The following is a 21,405-nucleotide window of genomic DNA, read 5'->3' as shown; positions in this document are numbered from 1 at the left end:
GCAAAAAGATCCCTTTGGAAGATGCAACACCTCATTTTAAGGTAGACACATGGGTATCTTACCTAAATAGTGAGACATGCTTTTTGGATGATCTTTGGTATACAGCAGTTAGACAGGTGCATGTCTTTCTCCCTCTTCTACCCATCAGACATATTCTGTTTATTAGAGAAATCATACCTACTTGAAAAGTAAATTAAATCAATTGCTTTGAGGCGGAGACAACATGCAGCTTGAGATCTGCTGTAAATTTTGTCACTACCCTTATTAGCCTGAAATGTTTCACTTCAAGTTGTGAAGTGAGCTTTGCTCTCAGGACAATCTGGATTAGCCTGGGTGGCATACATACCCATGCGGTTTTGGTTTTATTTTCTTTACAGAGACACTGTATTTCTCAAATCATTTCCCTGCTATAGCAGCCTGTGCTAATTTTGGCCCTTCTAGTAAAAATAATCTTCTGTAGGAAACCACATTCTATTAGAAACTTCATTATCTTTAAGACCATCAGTAGCCTAAAAGCTTTGTCATGTATTTTAGCAGAACATGTCACCTAGATAAGAGAATGCCTACAGGTAGGCTTAGCTATACAAGCTGCAACTTGCATTCCAGTGGGTGAAAAGGGAAAAATCTCAACAATACAAAAAGCTTTTTTATACTTATGTCATTTTTGAAGGACGGTGAAAGCTGCTTCAGAACAAAATGCTTTCACAGGTAGAATTACTCCATCCCAACGTCTAAGGTTAAAAAAAAAAAAAAAAATAATCAGGCTGAAACCATTGTGTGTATTTACACACAAACACATACACACCCCTCGCAAAGATCGCCCCCACACGAAGAGGCAGGAGTGCCCTCCCCCCAAGACGATTCTGAAGGGAAGCTGTAGCAGACCAACGCTTCCACTTTTTCACTTGGTACCAAATCTGGAGCCAGCTTAAATGGGGGCTCTCTCACATCACTCTTCCCAGTACGAAAAGGACGCCGGTCTCAGAGCCAGGGGATGAAAAACAACCCCCTACCCCGCTTTCCCCGAGGCGGGAGGCGGCAAACGCGCTCGCCCGCTTCCGACCCGGTTGTCGTCCGGAGCGGGAACGACACCGCAGCGACGAGGGCCCGGGAAGGACGGCGGCCCGCTGACCCCGCTCAAGTCGAGCCAGAAGGGAGGAGTTACGCCGACTCCTCACAAGAGAGCAGCCCATCGGCCTCGGCCCGGGGCCCGGCACCACCGCCGGCACTCTCCCTCCGGAGCCGCAGCCGCGCAGGCCAGCTCCAGCACACCAAGCCATCCACCGCCCCGCCCCGGAGGCGGCCCCCGCAGCTCTGCCTTTGTCGCCGCCACCAAGCACGGCGCCCCGGGCTCTGAGGAAGGGCCGGCAGCACCGCCCGCCCAGCTCGACAGCCGTGCGCACCGCAGCCCGTCCCCGCGCATGCGCACGGCGGCCGCAAGGGAGGCGCCTGCCCTTTGGGCACGGGCGGGAAGGGGAGGGTGCGCGCCCGCGCAGCGGAGCCCCGCCCCTCTCTTTTCCTTCCTTTCCCCGCCCCTCTGCCGTGACAAGCGGCTGCTACCTCCCCCCCCCCCCCCCGCCCACCGTATCAGGCCGGCTGTCGGTTCCGCATCCGGCGTGGTTGTGTCACTTCCTGCTCACGCTGGCGCTCTCCCTTTCCCCCTCTCCCCGGACCCGGATGGTGACTGGCGGCGGCGGCGACTCCAGGGACTGTCAGTGAGCGTCTCCCTCCGGGCCTCTTGTCCTGAGGGCGGCGGCGGCAGCGGCCGGGAAGATGGCTGCGGCGGCCTCCTGCTCTTCGGCGGCGGCGGCGCCGGCTGGGCCCGGGCCCGGGCCCGGGCCGGTGTCGGCCGGGCCGGGCTCCTGCGAGTGGCTGCTGCTGCGGGACGGCTGCCTGCGCTGCGACGCCGACGGCCTCTGCAGCCTGTGCTACCACCCGGCGCTCAACGCCATCCTGGCCGTGACCGCTCGCGGCGCCATCAAAGTCATCGACGGCACCTCGGGGGCCACGCTGCAGGCGTCGGCACTCAACGGTGAGCGCCGGGCCCCCGCGGCCTGCCGGGCCCCGGCCGCCGCGGCCCGGGTGGCGGGCGGCGATGGGGAGCGGGCCGTGGCAGCCTGTCGGGGCGGCTGCGGGGCACGATCGCGGCGCTGCGGAGCCGCGGGGGAGGCGGGCCGGAGGCTCCCCTGAAAACAGGTGTCGTGGCGGGCGAGGGGTTTCCGCGTGGGGAGAGGCCGGGCTTGGTTCAGGCCCGTGGTGCCGGGGGGTTCCCCTCGCTCTTCTTCACCCCTGCTTGTTTTTCAAGCCTGAACGGTTCCTGCTCTTCGGGGCAGAGGTACTCCTGTAGGCAGCACCGAGGCCTTTTTCTTCTGTAAAGCGTATTGGCGTGGTTACTAAAAGATTAAACGGGGATTGAAAGCTGTGATGTGTAGGGCTGCGGTTTTTTATTTTAGTTTTTCTGGTGTTCTTGTGGGTGGCATAACGTTGAACCTTCCAACGATTAGAAGCAGCATGTCATGTACAATAGATATAGTTCTTATTGATATCTGATTCTGTAGTAGTTTATTTGTTGAGCCTTAATCTGGGTTTATTAAGAAGGCTTATTTCTTACAGGTGTCATTTGTCTAATAGCTTAGAATTATAAATCTTTCATAAAGTTGTTTCATGGTGCATTTTTATATATATATTTATTTATATATTTGCACAGCTCTTCATGCTGCCGAGTATCTCCACTGTCTCTGGTGTTAGTAACAGTATCCCTGCTATTATGTTAAGAAGGCATGATTGTGTACTGACTTGGTGGAGGCTAAGACTCTAGTATCTCCATAACTGTAAAGCAACTTTTCTGTTGCTCATTAATGTTGTTACACTATTAACAAACTAGTTCTGTAAAAAAGGATCCATATGCCATTAACAGCTTTAGTTTTTTGCTTCATTAATGGTTCTTAAACTGTGGTCCTTGTCAGAATATTGGCAGGGAGTGGAGAGGGGTGTTGTTATTTGGTATGTTGTGAGACCAGCTGTTGGCATAGAAGGATACATTTCTTACTAGTTGTGTGTTTCCATGTTCAGGTTCTCCTTACAGTTGTGTGTTGCTAATAAGATCTAGCTTTGCTGAGTGGTGGTAGTGAGGGGCTGTTTGCCAGCTGAACATGGCATAGTAGTATCGAGATTTGTATGGAAATACCATAGTCTAGGTGATATGTATCCTTTCACCTTGAAAACCAGTGACTATTGCAAAGTCAAACTGAAGAGAAAGGGGCAAAAATCAGTTATTTCCTTTCATAAGTTAAAGCTGGTACATTGTGAAGTATAAAGGTTAAGTGTTTGGCAAGGTAAAAAAAAAAAGTTTTGTGGAATTACTAAGAAGCTGTCAGCTACTTTTGTTGTAGATCATTGGTATTGAAAATGAGGCTCTCATGTGGTGTTTCCCACTCTGTTCAGAATTCAGATCACTCTGCTTCTATAATTCCCTTTCTTCTACCATGCTATCTTCTAAAGTACTTTTTCATATTAATAACTTTATTTCTTACTTTTCTTCAAGGTTTTACCAGAATTTGAGAATTACTTTTAAGTTGTGGATGAAGAGGGCATAAATCGAGGACTTAATTTGTAACTGGTTGTCTGTGTAGGAGATACTTAATTCTCATGACCAGAAGTGTACTGTAAATCAAAGCTTAAGCTGTTTTACACTTTCCTATGATAGAATCCTTGCAAGGCATTTGATTTAGTATTCAAAATGCTAATGGCAAGTCTCCCCTAAATAGTAGCTATTTAAAAATAACTTAATGGTTTGCTTCTTTTACGTACATTGTCATGTATACTTCCTTTAGTGTCAGTCTTCTCTGTGACAGCATGACTGTAAAAGATGGATTCTACTCCTCCTCACATGAAACGACAGAATTGCTTGCAATCTACCCAGATTTTATCTGTGCAGTATAGCTGATGATTATGTTAGTGAAAAAAAATTATGACCTTAGTTTAGTTTGAAGAAACTTTAAGTGAATGTCCTTATACATTCAGACGGGCATGCCTGTCAGAAATCTGTTTCATCTCAGCAGTTGGTGTCTGTTGGGGCTGTTAGTGGCCATGTTCACTCTTGTTCTCTCCTTCTTCAGCCTTTCTTTGGGAAGAGGAGGAAAAGGGAATTCAGCTGTTCTCTGATGTCTGCCTGCTTGGTACAGTGTGAGCTCTTTAAATACATGGTAGTAGTCGTCGGACACTCAGACCTGTAGACCAACTCTGTCCCTGCTCTCTCCCCTGCCATAAATGACAGGTCAAAGGATATTGTTGCTTCAGGGACTTCTGGTGCTATAGCTAAAAATAGAGTCCCTGGGAATTAAAACTGCTTCTCTTGGGAGACTGCTTGTCCTCCTCAGTAATTGGGGCTGCAGGTCTTTTGCCCTGCCAAAAGATTTATATTGGACAGAAATGCTGTTGCTCATTACCCAAGGGAAAACAAAACATCACAGGCCTCTCTTTCTAGAAAGCAGGGCAAGAAAAAGGGTCCCCCATCGGGGGGAGGGGGGAGAAAAAGAAACACCACCAAGCCTTAGTGTTGCTTTTATTTGCAGTCACAGTTCACTGCGGCAATACGTTAGGCTTTGAGCTCATTCTCAGTGAAAAGATTGAACCTGTGGAATACTGAATCGGGTAGAGCAATGGAGGCCACCTTCGTTAGAATGTAAATGCAGATTTCTCTCTTTGGTGTGTAAAAGAGCAAGACAAAAGATTCACAGCCAAAAGACAGTTCAGTTATAGATCGGGTCCAAACATTAGGCTGGGGTCTCTGGTTTATGTGCTTCAATTTGTCATGTGAACTTCATTGGTCTGATGTATATGATGATCCAAGGATTGTTATTCTGTGCCCAAACTGTAGGAATCCAGTGAGGAGGAGGATGATGATGATGATTATTATTATTATTGTTATTATTATTATACCACACTGAATCTTCATCAGATCTATCTCTCGCAAGTGCGTGATCATCTTTAATCTGTTGGCCTATTCAAGAGGGCTAGGTAATCATTTGCAGCAGCCCAGAGCGTGGTAGTGAATAGTAGTACCATTGGTAAGATGGAAAATCAGGTGATCCTTTAACATTAATCTTTGTCTTACCTGGTCACGAAGTTGTCCTTTTTGTTCTACCAAGGCTGTTGCATGCCTATCATGCATTTCGGAGAGCCAGACTGGGAGTGTACAGACCATTCTTGTGACTACTAGATATTATGCATTTCTATGTGTTTGCTAGTAGTGATTAGTCAGGACTAGTTTTGAATCCGTCGTGCAAGTTTGTCAAGTACTTTATTTTCTCTCTTAGGCATTTAAGTATTTGTGTGCTTTCAGTTTCAAGTTGAACACTGGTAGCCAAAGAGCGTGATCGATTTCCAAATACAGCACTAGGGATGAGCCTTTTCCTCTGCCTCAAAAAAACAAGACAAAACAAAAAGACAAAAAAAAAAGACAACTCTTCTAGTGTTTGTAGAGATATTTATCGGTTCCTTCTATTTACAAATAAAATGCTTGAACTGGGAGAGTGCTATCATTCCCAGAGAAGCTTGGCCAGGAACACAGTAAGAAACTAAAATGTACTGTCAGATGGACAGTGAACATCTTGAATGTTTCTGTAGGTTTTTCTAGATTCATTTGATATAACAACAGCTTCAGAGCCTTGTTCACTAAAATGCAGCGTTTCATGGCTAAAGCTTTTTAAATTACCATAGAGGCCCTAACGGTAATCAGAGTACAGACTTCTGAATCCACTCAGGGAAAGGTCTGTTCATTGTACATATGTACCAGTTCCTGTAGGGGAAACGGCGACTCTGCATTATCACCAGAGGCCCTCAACCACTGTTCCTCCAACAGAAGAATTTAAAAGGAAATAGATCCTAGCCCAGGAGGCTCACCTGTGGCAGCAAGTTCAACACCATTGTCTATCTGTCAGTGTTCCCTTTTTGGAAGTCCTGTTTGTCTTCAGCTGGATCACTTGGAATTATAGAGCCCTGGAAATCTATCAAGGGATATCCAGTTAGTTCTGTTTCTTTTTGATTCCTTTCCATGTGATACAGGAGGGAAAACAAGAAGAAAAGATTCTCTTTTGCAGCTTAAAAGTCATAGAGGGAGTGTACGCTTCTTATAATCTCTAGAAATAGACTGTTGGGATACTCTGCCATCCAGTGCTAGGCTTGAATTATTTGAAGACATTATCAGCAGTTTCAACTCTTTCAAGCTCTCTATGGTAATACTGCTCAAGTTGTCTCTTTCATTCCTCGAAATTGGGGTAAGTTTCTTCATCTTCTTGGATCCTATTTTCATTTTTTCAATTATGAAACAAAAAAATATTAATACTGAAGGCTGTTGCTATTAATACAGAATTTTCTCCTTGTTTATTTTCCCATCGCATGAGGAATATTGTCAAATATCTAGTGATCTGCTACAGCCCACCTTGCGTTTGAGTATATTTGGATGACAACGCTAATCTGGGTAAAATGCTTCTCAAAGGCATCATTACATTGATTTATGTGTTCTTAAGGTCATTCATGAAGAGCTTTAAGCACTTGAAAAGCAGGATAGGAGAATTGTTAGATTTGAGTTGTGTTTTATACCAATAAAGATTCTAGACCGCTGTGTGCTCCATTTGTCTGCTAGCTTAATCAGAATATGTCATATATCCTTTCTTACTTGCCGTGCATCTTGCCAGACTGTCAAGATGCCATTAATTGATACTTCCAGGCTCTGTGGAAGCACATCTGGATTATCTTCTGCAAAAGCTAAAATAGACATCTCTTCACATGCCTTTAAAGGGGTGATTGCATTCCTATGTTTATTGCAGGGATCCAGAAGTAACAACAGACAGCGATGAAGGCATGTGTTATGTTGCCAGGCAAGATAGCACAACATTTTTCATTTTATTGGTAGATCATTCATATCTGGACTGATGGATTCATGGCTATCATTGTAACAGTAGTGCGGTGTTATTAAAGGTTGCAGAATGCTTTAATCTCAGATAATCAGAATTTTCTTAGCTCTCTGCAAATGGACTTTGGAAAAGGTCTTCTCCAGGAAGATGTGTCTTGAAATGCTTGTTACAGACCCAAAGAAGAAATACTGTGCTCTGCTTCAGGAATTTGAACTTTGACTTCCTGCCGTATTCAGGTAGTTCCTGCCTACTCACAGGTAGTTAAGGTATTTCTAATTTATATGAAGAATCCTGGGAAAAAAGGGGTTTCAACCTCAGTGCTGATTGTGGTCCAGCTTTGGTCAAGACAGCTTTTAATATGCTTATATGATAAACCCTTCAGCTCCTAGTCATGTTGTATACTGTGTTATATAAAATGTAGAAGAAATTTAGCAGAAATATGTGCTGGCAGAGGTAATTGATTAGTTCAATTCCAGAACATTATGAAAGAACGCAGGTAAATCTCTGTTGGACTCAAAGTAATGGAAACATGGAGAAGGTTTTTGCTTTGGATTGCCCAGCCTAGTGATCTGTAGAAGCCCTGATCTTTTTACTATTGTGAACATCATGGTGGTCAGTGGTTTGGATCTCGTATACTCTCCTGTCCTATAATTGGTCCTTTCTAGCAGCCCACCATAATGTTAGCTGCCTCAGCAGAACCCCTTTCTAAGTCTTTGGTTATATTGCTTGTAACAGTATTTTTATGGTTACTATTGCATTGATATCCATAACTTGAGCTTAAGCGAAATACAACATCTAGGATTTTAAAGAATTTTTTAAGAAAAGTCTGTCCTAGACTTACCTTAATTGTTTCTCTCAAGCTTTTAATAACAGTTATGTCTTATTTTTTTGGTATGATGATGATCTGTTATTTCAGGTTTTCTTTCTGAGTTACTTTCAAATGAGGAAACAAAAATATCCATCCTTGCTGTTCAGAGGATTCTTTATTTCTCCCTGAACAGTATGATGGTTTTCAAAAATGCTTCTTAGGCTGTCTTGAAGATGGAGATATGGCTTACAACCATGTGGACTCTTGGGCAACCTTTGAGCATATCAGTCTGTCCTGGGTCATGTTATGAGATAGCTTGTTGCATGTTGTCTATTCCAGTGGCATCGGTAGCTGCTCACCATTTTTTTTTTGTTTGTAAACACAAAATTTACACATGGATCAGTTCACTTTCCTGATGGTTCTTAAGTGATGCCACAGTATTGCTTTCTGCTGTTAGAAAGCTGTCCTTTAAATAGTTAATGCTCTCTTAATTGCAATGACTGCTTGCAGTCACTAGATGAGTGCTTATCACCGAGTGGACAGTTGAAGAAAGAAGGGCTATTGACCTCAGTTCTTCATTTGTGAAGTACACGTGGATACCAACGCTTGTAGCTTCTTTTTGTTTCTGTGGAGACAAATATTGGATTGCGTATTGGCCCAATTCCTTTGTTGCCTTGTCTTTGGGAAGAGCGTCAAGATTTGGTAAGGACCCTGTGCATGCTGCTAGTCAAAAAGTAGACAGGAAGTCTGGTATATGCAAAACATTTATTTTGAAGTTTTGCATTTATGTTAGGGGAAAGAGCATGCCACAGATGATGATGATGCACAAGAAGGCAGGGAGAAAAAACAGCTTTTGTTTTACATCCTGGAATAAAAGTGTAAAATTATAGAAATAGTAACTTATCTGCCATGTAAATGTAAACACAATTATGTTTAAAATTTTCTTGAGGTATTTGCTAGGGCTGTTCAGTGAGTATTTTATTGGTTTTTTTTTTTTTTAATGTGTAATTTAAGAGAGGAGGGAATTTGCTTATCTGTTAAGTAGTCTTGAAAATTAGTAGCATTAGTGAAATCACATATCCCATCTCAAGTGCTGGTTAATGAAGGCTTGCATAGCATACAGTCTGTCAGCAGTTCTTCAGTCCCCTGTACAGTTTGTGGAGGGAAAACTGATCCACTGCACTTGCCTGACATGACTGAGTGTGAAGCTATCAGGATCTCATCTGAGCATTTGGCAGCTGTAGAAGAGTTTGATAAACTCTGTTTTCTGTGAAACAGGCTACAGAGACGCTATCACAAAAAACTCCGTGTGGAAAGGAAGAGCTGGGAGGGTGAGGGATGGGACTGAGAGCTATGATGGAGTTGCTGGATGACAATGAGGAAGGGGTTAGGGAAGTAGGAAGCTTGGCAGATGGCAATGAAGACTGGGAAGATAGGGGATGTTTTATGGGAGAGCAAGAAGGCACTGTGGTTATTGTGGAGTAATCCTGTGATAGACTTAGTTGATCTGTCTTCTATGGCATCCTAGCTTCGTGTTGTGATGTAAACGATGACAACACTGCTCAACAGACTTTTTTTTTTTTAATAGTAGATTTTTCTCTGTTCAGTTTTCTATAGCTTTTTTAAGTCTGAATTAACAAGATTAGCATTTTTCAACAAATAATCTGAGGTTCCCTCTCCGTTCAATACAGAGAAAAGGAAAAGTTCTTACTCTGAACTTTTGGAAGAACCTGCTTCCCATTACCTATAGAAGGAGCTTAAGTTAGCTTTTCTGAATGTCCCCTTTTATTGACAGAACTAAAGTTAAATTTAGGTAGTCACCAGGTTCAAATATTCCTATGCTGCAAATAGGTGTCTTAAACATACAAGGTCCTTCAATTTTGCCAGCTTCCCTAAAGAATTTGAAAAGACATCCTAAAGAATAGTTTCACTTTTAAATATAACTTAAACATGAATGGATCTAGTCTGTTCTACTTTAGCTTTCCTATGCAGAAGCAGTTATTAAGAGAATGTAAGAATGCATTTAATTAATTTGAAGTACTCATAAATATGGAGCACCTGGCTACAGAACATTGTAGATGCTAGATGTTCGTGAAATTACAACAGCGTTGGACCAACTGATGGAAGAAGGTCATTATATAAAAAATAAATCACTTTTGGCTCAGAAGGTCCCTGAGTACAAATTAGCGGGACCTGAGTGTGTTACAGGGAAGTAACATTGTATATGTACCCTGTCTTAAATGCTTCTCTAGCCACTTGGTTTGGACCACTGTCTTGGACAAAATGTGGGGGTATGTGCGTTTTCGTCTGATGTGGTGTGGTTGCTTCTGTGTTCAGTGTTGTATTTCCTTAAAATTAATGTCAGAAAGGGAAAGGTAGTAACTCAGCAGTCTGATGTAGCTGTTGAACTACTGCTGCAGTAATGGAAGACTGCTGTTAGGTTTCCTCCTAAAGTGTTTTGTTGTTTTTTTTTTTCAGTCTAAACGAGCCCAGTTATCTTAGTCTTTCTTCACGTGTTGTATGCTCCAGCATACTATGACTAACTGTGGTAGTACCCCTTTACAGGACTCTCGCATATGTCCTGGTATCTCAGACGGAGGACTGAAGCTGGACATGGTATTCTGGATGTGGGCTGAAAATTACTGAGTAGAGGAGACTAATATTTTCCCCTGCAATCCCCTGTGTGGTAACAGTTTGTCTCTTCAAGGATGCGTTGCTGCCTCTTGTTCAGCCTGTCCATCAGGATGCCCAGTTTTTTTCTGTAGGTTTGCCACTTAGGCAGGGGGTCCCCAGCTTCTGTTGATGTGTGTGGTTATATTCCGTACCAGCTGTAAGATCTTACATCTGTTGTTGTTGAACTTCAGGAGGTTTGTGTCAACCCATTTCTCTGGCTTTTTGAGATCCTTAAAAAGGCACCCCTGCTATTTAATGGATCAGTTGCCCTTGGTCGCCTCCCATTTGTTGTCATCCACAATCTTGCTAAAGGCACAGTGTGTTCCATCATCCAGGCTATTGATGAAGACAGTAAACCATATCAAGCTTTGCTGAATGCCCCTCATAACTGGCTGTCAGGTAGGTGTTGAATCATTAACTACTAATTTTGCTCATGACAGTCTAGCCAGTTTTTCACCTGCCTTGTAGCCCACCCGTCTGCTTTTGAGAACTTGCTGCTTTTCCCAGCTTGATATTTTGGAATCTCTGGACAGTCTTTGGGCTTGGGGTAGGGGAATGTTTTAACATTTCCTGCCACACAGTCTTGGAGTTAAAGAGTGCCATATGGAGATTTTTTCTCTGGTTACAGAGACTGCAGGATACATAATGGGTGAACTCAGATGCTCTAGCCACTTTAGTGACAAAAAGAGGAACTGGTGGTGAAATTTTGTCTGGCAAAGGTTCTTTGTTCTGAAATGCTGCGATGGGAATTGCTTTTAAAGAACGGGAGCTTCCTGCTACTGAGCTGTGAAGTATGCCTTGCCCGTCTCTGGTTCTGGATGGATGCTGTGTAATCCGCCTGTCTGCAATTTGTGAAAGACAACTTTCCTGAAAATTTTTAATCATAGTTTTCACTTTAAGAAAAATTTTGAAGAAAATTTTTGAAGAAAATGTCCTCTGTGAGGTGTTTGCAGAATTGTAGGGACTTAATTTTTCACAATTTACCTAAGTTTGCGGGAAGGATTGTAGAATAACTTGTGAAATCTTTCATAATTTGTTCTTGGGGATAATGGTATAAAGGTCTGTGAGCAGTTGCGTTCTGTGCAGCATACAAGGCGGCAGTAATGCTGGATACATGGAGATCTGAAACAAAATAAAGAGCGTGGGCACAAAGAGCTTACCAGTGTCTTCCTGCTGATTCAGTCTCGGTTTAAGTCTGTAGAGTGGAAGAGGACCTGCAAAGCTAGTGAGATGGGAACTGCCTTGATCTCAGTGGGTTTTTGTTTATGTTCTGAAACCTTTTAAGTGTTAATGTTAGCTTCTGTTAGTAGTTGCTTGATCAGACACATCTAGTTAATATTCATGTGGCAGTCTCCAATGCTTTGGCCCAGATAACACATCTTCCTACTCTAATAAGGGTTATTAAAACCAGCTGTCATATAACGAAACTGATGCTGAAACAATTCTGTCCTGTTTGTTGCTAAAGGAAAAGATAAATTGTAGATCACGTCTTGTTCTCGATTATCTAAATCCAGTTTTGGCAAATAAGGGAGTTTGAAGGCACTTTGTGATGTTAAGCTCGGTATTTCCGCCTCATTTAGCGTTTTTGCTGTTTGGAGAACGTTCTCAGTTTTCTTTCCTGTTTCAACTCTGAACGTGTTTTTACTTTATTTAGTCACTTTGGACTTCTCTTCCAGGTGATGTGGCAGATGGAGGTGTGTGTATGTAGTGAAATCTAAAAGAGAGAATGTTGCTTGCGTATAGCTGGTTTAAGCCCATCTACATAATTCGTCTAAAATAGCAACTTGAACTTGTATTCATCCAATAGATTCCTTTCCATCCTTTCCTTGAGTCTGAGAATGCTTTTGGGGAAAAGAGGGACCAATGGAGTGTCTTCATGGTGGGAGCAGAGTGCTTTGCTGAGGTAATGTTTAGAGCAAGTAAGCAGCTGGGCCTGGATCTAGAAGATAAAACTTCACTGCTGAAGTTGGTACTGAAGATGTGGGTGAGGAGAAGAGGAGTAACAAGAGAGCACCTATAACTGGTAAATTGAGTAATGATGAGCAGTCATGGCATGGTTTGGCCGTGCCTTAGCCATCTGTCCTGGTTTCAGGTAGAACAAAACCAATTTTCGTTTTCAGTCATTTTATGTTTCAGTTAAGTCTCTTCTAACTGACTGCACTCTCTGAAATTAATGATATGTTTTTCAGACAGTGTCTGCTTTGAGCAGTGATTAGGTCTTATGTTTAGAGTCAATACCAAGGAATGGTATGCAGAGAGGCTCTTGCTTATACTTACTCCTGTAACACTCAAGGTCAGCTAACTTTATGTACCGCCTTTGAGGATCAAAAGTGGAAGAGAGTAGAGCGGTCCTACCTGCAGGGAGGAGCTGACGGGACAGGTGACCCCAAACTGACCAACGGGATATTTCATCTCATGTGCATCATGCACACTATAAAGCTGAGGGATTAAAAGGGTCAACCCTCCTTCTTCAATGGCTGGCGTCCGCGGAGGACTCTTGTCCGTTCTTCTGTCTTTGATCCCAGTCCATGTGTTCCTTAATCCAGTTCTTGAATCCAGTTCCCATCTGCTGCTGAGTCCAGTCCTAGTGGTGGCTGGTGACATGATCCGCATCCTGGGAGCTCGATATTGGTTTTGTATATATTTGTGTATAATTCATTATTTTCTTATTAATATTATTATCCTTTCTTTTTATTGTTAATATTTCATTAAAACATTTTGTTGTTGTTTTTTTTTTTTCCAACCCGAGTCTTTCCCTTTTTCACTCTCCTTTAGATAGTTGATTTGTCTTGGATCTTAGCATTATGGAATTAGCGCTATGATGCATGTGTTTACCACTGTCATTTTATAGCTGCAGATAAATGTGTTAGTTTACTGTAATTTAGAAACTGGTTTTTTTTTTTGCATACTGTGCATTGGGAGCTTCTTGTCAAGAGAATTACTGACTTCATGATATGTTTTAGTGCCATTCCTTGCTAGCAATTTTCAAGGTTAATTAACTCTTTTTTCAATATTAGAAAAAATCAAAAGTGTTGCTATCAACATTAACCTACATCTCTTCATGATGGTGGCCATGCATCTTCTGGTGACAGCCATTTTCTCTTAAGTTATAAAGCTTTGAGGCTAAAGCTATCTGTAGCAGAGAAATGGAGACAAGCTTTTTCATTCTTCTGTTTCTTGAAACACATGGCTAATTCTCTGATTAGTTTGGTTCATCTTAATGCCTGCAGACAAGGGGTCACCATAGATGCTGCTTAGAGTATTACGTGTTCTCCAAACAAGTTTGTTTTCTGTAATATTTTTTTGTAGGTCAGATTTTGATCACAGGAAATTGCTGATCGCTGTTCTATATTGTTCGAAACAAAGGAGGTGGAGGGGGGATGCTCCTTTTCTCAAATTCTTCATTTCTGCAATCTAATGTTTATTTGGTTTTGTTCTAAGTTTTCAGGTTTGTAGTTGTAAGGTTGTTATAGATGACATACCATAAAGTAATATAGTATTGGGCTTGCACTTATAGCATGCTAGCAGCCTGCCAGGTTTCCTTATAGGAACTGACAAAAGGCTTAATGACTTTGTGAGTTGGGTTTTTTTGAATCCTAGACAGATAAGCCGGATATGTTGGGGGAAGCTATGATGCACTTGTGCCAAGACTGAAAAGCAAAATTGTATAAAACTTTGAATGACTGTTTCCGCTTCTACCACCCAAAATAAATCACAGCTGAAGGAATGAGGGCTAAAATGAGAATAACAATTGGGTTTTGATGATGTGGCTTAAGTCATTTAGTGAGTTTATGTGAAACTTTTGAACTGTGATTTGTGAAGATGCAGATCACTGTTATTGCCAGTGAACTTAGCCAGGCTGGACAGGCCGGACATAATGTTGTAGTGCCACCAGTAGATTTGTCAAAGGATATTGGTTGGAGTCCTTTGGCATATTGTAAAATGTTGATCCTGAGTTAGAAAGGACCCTTCTGCCAGTGCTTTGAGGATGATTAAACTTTTGTAGGCATTTCTTCTGCGGTGCTGCCTTCTTCTATAGTGGTGACTTCTAAATTCTTTAGTTTCCTGGTTCTCAACCTACTGTTTTAATCATATGGCCAGCTGTATGTGAACTATGGTATAGTTTGTGACTAGTAGTAGGACCATCTTGAAATGTGTTTTCTGAACTTCAAAATTAAACTCCTAAGTTTGCAAAGTAGCTTGTCACCAGTTCAGGGGCTATTCAAATGGTAAAGTTGTCAGTTGTAGAATGTGTTTCCTGGGGTTTTGGAATGACACTAAATAATGATGGAATCATTTCGTCAAAGTTCCATTTGCTTAGGCTAAGGGAGCTTGTTTTGGTTTTATGTGCTTGGAGTAAAATAACAACCATCAATTGTAAATAACTTTCTAGAGATAGTTTAGTGAAAGTCTTTCACCAATGTAACCAACCAGAATATGTGCCAGCACAGTGAGAATCACAGCTGTTAGGCAATATATTCCTTGTGCTGTAGTTACAACTTCTTGTTTTGTTTCTTAATAGAGCAGAAATATTATATTGAATAGGAATGTTATCTACCTCATTAGTAACCTTCATTGGCTTCTAAAAATTGGGACTAATTACACAGAGGATATTTGTCAGCCATTTTGTGGTTTAGACATGAGATTTCACTAACTTCACAGCAGAAATGATAAAATAAGAATGGCCTAGCCTGGAAAGCCACAAAGGCTAGGGCTCCTACAGTCTGCTGAACTCCTAGTCATAGGACATGAGCATATCCCTGTGCTTGACAAGAAATAAGGAAAGTGCAAAATAAAGCATTCATGGTATTGGTAGTGCCAGAAAAGGTTAGCTGCTTTTCCCATTTTCTCTGGGAAGGAGGAGGAGAGAAGTGATGCGTTAAAGAAAGTGTCCTGTAGTGATCCATCACTTGGATCACACTGAGTAGACTGCAAACACCATGTGAACTACTGGAGTTTCTAGTTAAGGGCATCAGATACCTTTCAGTTTATTTACTTAGTAGTTTCCAGTACATTGTTGATACTAATACTTTAGAAGATGTTTTTGAATTTTTGTCAAAACCATTATTTTTCTGTAAAATGACTTACTTCCTTGCCTGCAGCTGTGTTGTCTGTAGAAATTCTCGTGTGAGGAGTTCCAATGTAATGGCAAAAGTACAATTTGAACCTAGTTGATTTGCCATTCAGAGGACCCTTTTTTGTTGAGCTAGGACTAACAACTTCTCAAATATCAAGTGATTTCAGTGCTCTTGAAGTGTTTCTGACTGTTATAGCAATGATTACAATTGCAGTATACTTCATGCAGGCAAAGGCACATGTCCTATATTTTGAGAGTATATGAGTCATTGTTTCCAAAATTTTGGTGAGAAGGGCAGCTGACAACTATTCTTGACCTGACTTTTCAAGAGAGGATACCACAAATGCAATGTGATCGGATTGATGTGCCCTATATTTGTAGAAGTTTTATTTGCCATTTAACTATATCTAAGTGTGAAGATGACAAATTTGTGTAGCTGTCTTTATCTGGATACTTTATCTGTATGCCAGCTACCTAAATGGTGATTTTTAATTATTCATAATAGAACCAGTATCAGTGTCTGAGGAAAGAGGAGAAAAGGGACGGGACTAGATTAATGCAAAATTCAATGAAACTCCTGTTCCTGTGCAACAAGAAGAGATCTATGTTGATGATCCAGCCATTTCGGCTTTGCCCTTTGGACAATGTGTCCATATATATACACTCTGCTTCTGTAGTAGCAACTTACACTTTCCGTGAATTAAAGCGATTTGCCTTCTACGCAGATAGCATATTACGTGGATTTAGTTTTACAATCCATAGGCACATAATAATGTCAAGTTATGTTGAACATTCCTGGGGATAATATCCATTGTCACAGCCTTTCCTTATTTATCTGCTGACAGTCTTTCTCCACCCCCAGCAAACTTCTCTAACCTGTTAGTGACTTCAAGTGTGCAGTGTTGAGCAGAAATAAGCTACCTTAGTGTCTCAAGGAACATGTGTAGCATTGGCACATGTTAAATGCTGTGCTTGGTTTTCCAAAGTTTGAGTATTATTTTGCTTGATGAAATGGTGTTAATTTGCCTTAATGGTATAGTTTAGCAATTCTGTCTTAGTTTTCATGCTGATTTGTACAATTTAATTCTTATTATTGATTGTCACCTAACATCAAGTACATCAGGCATCTACATTAGGCTCAAAACCACTAGTTTAGGCCTTCTGGTAGGAGCGGGACTTGAATGATGACTTCCATTATAGGAATAAAATTGTTGTAGTTTTTGATGTGATGTATAGATTTTGGTTGTTTGGCTTTTAACGTAGAACATATAAAAGTTTGGTGGAAGTTGCAGCAGCTAAAATGCTAGTTTTTTTATCATCTCAAGAAGTAAAGATTTTCCTGAAGTGTTACATTACTTTCCAGAACAGATATTAAAATTCTTTTATAAAAACTGTTTTCTAATTGGATCTTGCTTTTTGTCTTTTCCTTTATAGCTAAACCAGGTGGACGAGTGAAGTGTCAGTATATTTCTGCTGTGGATAAAGTGATTTTTGTGGACGATTATGCAGTAGGATGTAGGAAAGATCTCAATGGCATCTTACTGTTAGACACAGCTCTGCAAACGCCTGTTTCAAAACAAGATGATGTGGTTCAGCTTGAATTGCCGGTTACAGAGGTAAGATGTGGAGAGAAAAAAAAAAAAGGGTATGTAAATAATTCTGTCAGAAATACTGAAACCGGACGTTTGACCCTGAGTTTCTAGTGCGATATTAACAGCACATAATGGAAAACTTTCTTAGTTATTAGCTGTCATAGGGCAATAGCTTTTTGCAGTTACCCATATCTCAAACAAATAAGAGATTGCCTCATGAAGAGCACATTATTTCAGACACAAGAACTTTTTAGTGTCCAGAAATAAGGACTCATTTCCAGAGCTTTGTCAGTGCTTATGTATGGAATCTATATGCACGTCTAGAAGTGGGTCTGGGCTGCTAGGCATCCTTGATATTTTTTTGTTTTGTTTTAGGCTTTCAGGGGAAAAAAGACAATTCAGATCAGCTAATATGGTGTTGCTATATGTGAAGAATTAATGCTGGAATCTAACTTTTCTAGCTAGGTCAGTTGGCCTAATGAAAGACTTTTTCTCACTACAAATCTGGCTTCCCTTTCATGTTTGGACTATCACAGCTGTAGTGTGATTCCTTGTGGTTTGAGACAGTATAACCAAGTATTTAGTATCACTTTAAGGGAATCCAATGTATAAGTTTTTGCTTAGAGTGTAATGCTTAGGATTTTGTTGCATTGGTTTACCTTCAGCTAACATAGCATTTATTAGGTGAGGTAGCATGTATGTTCTTGTTTTCAAATGTTGGTAGTACAAGATAGATAACAATTGCTTCTATTCTGAGGCACTTGGTGATGAGGAAAGTAGCTTTCACCTTTGTAGTGGTCATGAAGTAAGACCTGAGAAGTAAATCTGTACAACAGTTTAGTTACAAGCGAGATTAATTCTTTGTTTGGGAAAAGCATAGAGCATCTGCCAATAGTAATTTTTAGAATAGTGCTTACAGTCAAAAAAAACCCCCAAAACTGGACTACGAGATCCAGATTATGAATCTTTAAAGCGCCCTGAGAAAAGAGCATGTCCCACTTCCCTGTGTCTGTGGGAAATAAATTTATATTGAATGGTGCACCACCAACAAAAACTTATCCTGAGCATTGATTTGAAATATTTATGTGCTCTTGGAGTATTGACTAATAGGTGCTTATTATGAACCAAGAATGTGTGTTATATATGGGGTTTTTAACTACTTGCCTTGAGTAGGAGTAACAACAATAAAATATTGCTTCATAGAGGTTTCCAAAGAGACCTTTGCAGGTTCCTGAGGCTTGCTGCCACTGGCATCATTTTTACACCCTTTGTGGGTAACTACAAAATTTTGGTATGTGTGGCTGAATGTGAAGAGACTGACAGAGGTCAGCATTCCTTTCATAACGTTTGCTGTCACTGGTTTGCAGTATCACGTGATTCAATATAAACCATAAGTTTGTGTCCGTTTTAGCTAAAGTTTCTTTGGTTCTAAAGAGTTTACAGATCCTTATTTCAAGGTTAAAATAGAACACTTCTCTGTAAAGGTCCTTCTTGTAGAAAAGAATTGGAAAATTCTGAAAGCAGTTCAGTAGGAACAAATTTGAGGAGTTCATGGCCAAATCAGTGAGGTGGGAGGAAAAACATTAGCAGTCTTCAGTTCTTACTTTTAACTTTAAAGAGGAGGTACCCAGACCTCAGAAAATTTCAGTAGCTATTAAGCACATATACAAATACATCAGTCCACTTCTTTCATCATAGGAAGATCAAGAACCTTTATCCAAGCAAGAGCCTTGGTTTCTTGTTAGTCTCTAGAACTTTTCTGTGAATTTTTTGCACTTAAATTAAATAGTCTTTTTATATGATTGATCTGCTGGTAATGCATTGCATCTTTATGCATTTCTAATCAGCAGCATTGACAAGTTACGATACAGTCTCTATGCTGTTTTTGCTTTCCTGTAGAACACTAAATTTATGAACTTCCACAATCTGTCTGTTGTTCTTCTGTCATCTGCAAGAGACTTGGGAAGTATGAGATGCCACAAGAATTGTAATTGTCATTTTATTGAAATCTGAGAAATAGATACGGCCTGAGCTGGGTGACTGATTTGCCTTATTTCTGTCCTCCTTCCCCTGAACCCCCCAAGGACGTAACCCAAGTGGCCATTTGGCTCATTCTGTTCGGAGCAGTTTGTGGCTGTTTAAAGGACTGGCTGGCTGTTGCCCTTGGGAAGTAATTCCCTGTGTTTGTTACTTGAAGCATTTCATATAACATTTTTCAGATGTTAGCCCACCTAACCTAGATATAGAATACTGTGCTTTGCACATAAAGCATACCTTTAAATCTTACCTGTTGACATGAAGTTAGTAGACAGAGGGACAAGCTAGAAACAGATGGGACTTGGAAGAAAAAACGTCTGTAAATGGATGTTTACAGTGTTCTTTTCTAGATGCATTATTTCTGAGTTTTAAGAATTTCTAGATTCTAAACTAGCCTAGTTTTTTTGTCTGCCTCATTTTTCAGCTTCATTATACTAGCATTGTACGTAATTTATCTCAAATTTTGTTGCAACGTTGGTTTCCTTGTTTTCATCTGCTTGTTTTAAGAGACAAAGCTACTCAGAAAAACATGAAGACTTTGTTCTTGCTTCCACTTTTTGTCCCTAAAGCTGGATGAATCCTCTTGAAGGGAAAGCATTGGGCAATATCTTTGGCTTTAATATATGTTCTGCTTTAATGGTTTATATGATTGATTACATTTGGTAATATTGTGCTTGAAGGAACTTGTAATAATACTGTCACTATTGCTGAAGTTTATCCCTTGATTGACCTACAAAGTAAAATTTGGAACTGCTTACTCAACTCAGGATCTTTTATGGGAATTATGCTGATATAATGAAACCTGTATAATTCTTGTCTGTAGTAACTCAGTGTGGATGCTAACTTCTCTTGCATATCTGCATTTTAGGCTCAACAGCTCTTATCTGCTTGCATAGAAAAAGTAGATGTTTCTAGCACAGAGGGATATGACTTATTCATCACACAACTGAAGGATGGTTTAAAAAATACCTCACATGAAACAGCAGCAAATCATAAAGTTGCAAAGGTAAGAATTTGTCTCTGTACTGTCTAATGTGGATTCCCAAGTCTAATGCTTGGCTACCATTATTGAAGCATACAAAATGCTTGACTTAGCATGGTGGATTTTGTTTGAAGAGGATGGAATGTATTATGTGTTCCTTGTTTCCTCTGTGTGAAGTTTCACTTGTTAAGAGAACAAACAAGGTTAGTTTCTTGCAGATAAATCCAAGTGATAAAGCCAACTGACCTTAAAATCTGAAGTTATTGACTTTCCTTGCATTATGTCCATGTTGCTTTTGTGTGTCTATTCTTTTATTACTTCTTGAACTCAAGAGAGGGTGCGAGATGTGTTTTTGCTTTTGATGCTTTTGTGATCTATTTTTTGTTTAGAATATAAACTAGGCACTTTTTTTTCTTAATTTAGTGGGCAACGGTTACGTTCCACCTTCCTCATCATGTTTTGAAGTCTGTCGCCAGTGCCATTGTAAATGAACTCAAGAAGATAAATCAAAATATTGCTGCCTTACCTGTAGCATCCTCTGTGATGGATAGGTTGTCTTACCTCTTACCCAGCGCACGACCAGAACTTGGTGTGGGACCTGGTCGATCTGTGGACAGGTATATGAAGACAAAATCAGTGATGAATTTGACCCTTTAGTTGTATCTAAACAAGCTCTTAGATGACTTTAATTTATTTGCCAAAGATTCTATTCTGTACTTATTGTACAAAGATTCCTCTTCTGTACTTTCTTGCTCTTACACATACTGCTTATTAACTGTTTAATGCACAATACACGGTACATACTACTAAACTAGAGAAACCTTTATGGGTGTCACAAGACTGCTTTGTTTGGATTCTGACTTTAATGCCAGGCAAATTGAATTCACTTTGCTCTTAATCTCAAAATACACTTTCAGAAAGGTGATAATTGCAGCCCTAAATATAGGTCCCTGGGTGGTATTCTAACTTGTTAATGTGATGTGTTCATCTAGGCTTTAATCTTCATCACATTCGATTATGGGTTTTAGTGGAACAGTTAGATGCATATGACTAGCTACTTAAGTTACTGGCTTTACTCAGACTAGTACTGAAACCTTACTGAGACTGCAATGTTGAGATGTTCAGAAACTGCATAGCTTTAAGAGCTTATGTATGGCTCTTTTGAATGCAAAGAGAGCACTCATTTGTCTACCAAAGACAGCAAACATACTATGCTGCATCATGAAGTCAATTCCTTTTCCTTCATACAAGAAAAAGAGTTATGCCCATGTTTTGTGTTTTAGAGGTTTAGGAAGTTGTTAGTTTTGCAGAGTGTATAT

The 21,405-nt window shown here is 40.7% G+C and overlaps 1 protein-coding gene across 1 annotated transcript in view; it reads left to right on the top strand.

Moving 5' to 3' along the window:
- Nucleotides 1-1,677: 1,677 nt before the first annotated feature.
- Nucleotides 1,678-21,405, top strand: part of BIRC6 (baculoviral IAP repeat containing 6) — a gene marked incomplete at its 5' end in the record, with an annotated part of 189,395 nt that continues 169,667 nt past the window's right edge. Inside the window, 6 exon segments of the mRNA XM_082481945.1 lie at nt 1,678-1,694; nt 1,696-1,729; nt 1,732-2,032; nt 16,910-17,091; nt 19,973-20,110; nt 20,510-20,703. Of these exon segments, the coding sequence (XP_082338071.1) occupies nt 1,678-1,694; nt 1,696-1,729; nt 1,732-2,032; nt 16,910-17,091; nt 19,973-20,110; nt 20,510-20,703 (866 nt within the window).

This window comes from Vanellus vanellus, assembly GCF_965231255.1.
Source record: "Vanellus vanellus genome assembly, chromosome: 3".
In the NCBI taxonomy this organism is placed as follows: domain Eukaryota; kingdom Metazoa; phylum Chordata; class Aves; order Charadriiformes; family Charadriidae; genus Vanellus; species Vanellus vanellus.
The sequence above is the reverse complement of the archived record's forward strand: the minus strand, read 5'-3'. Positions and strand labels throughout refer to the sequence as shown.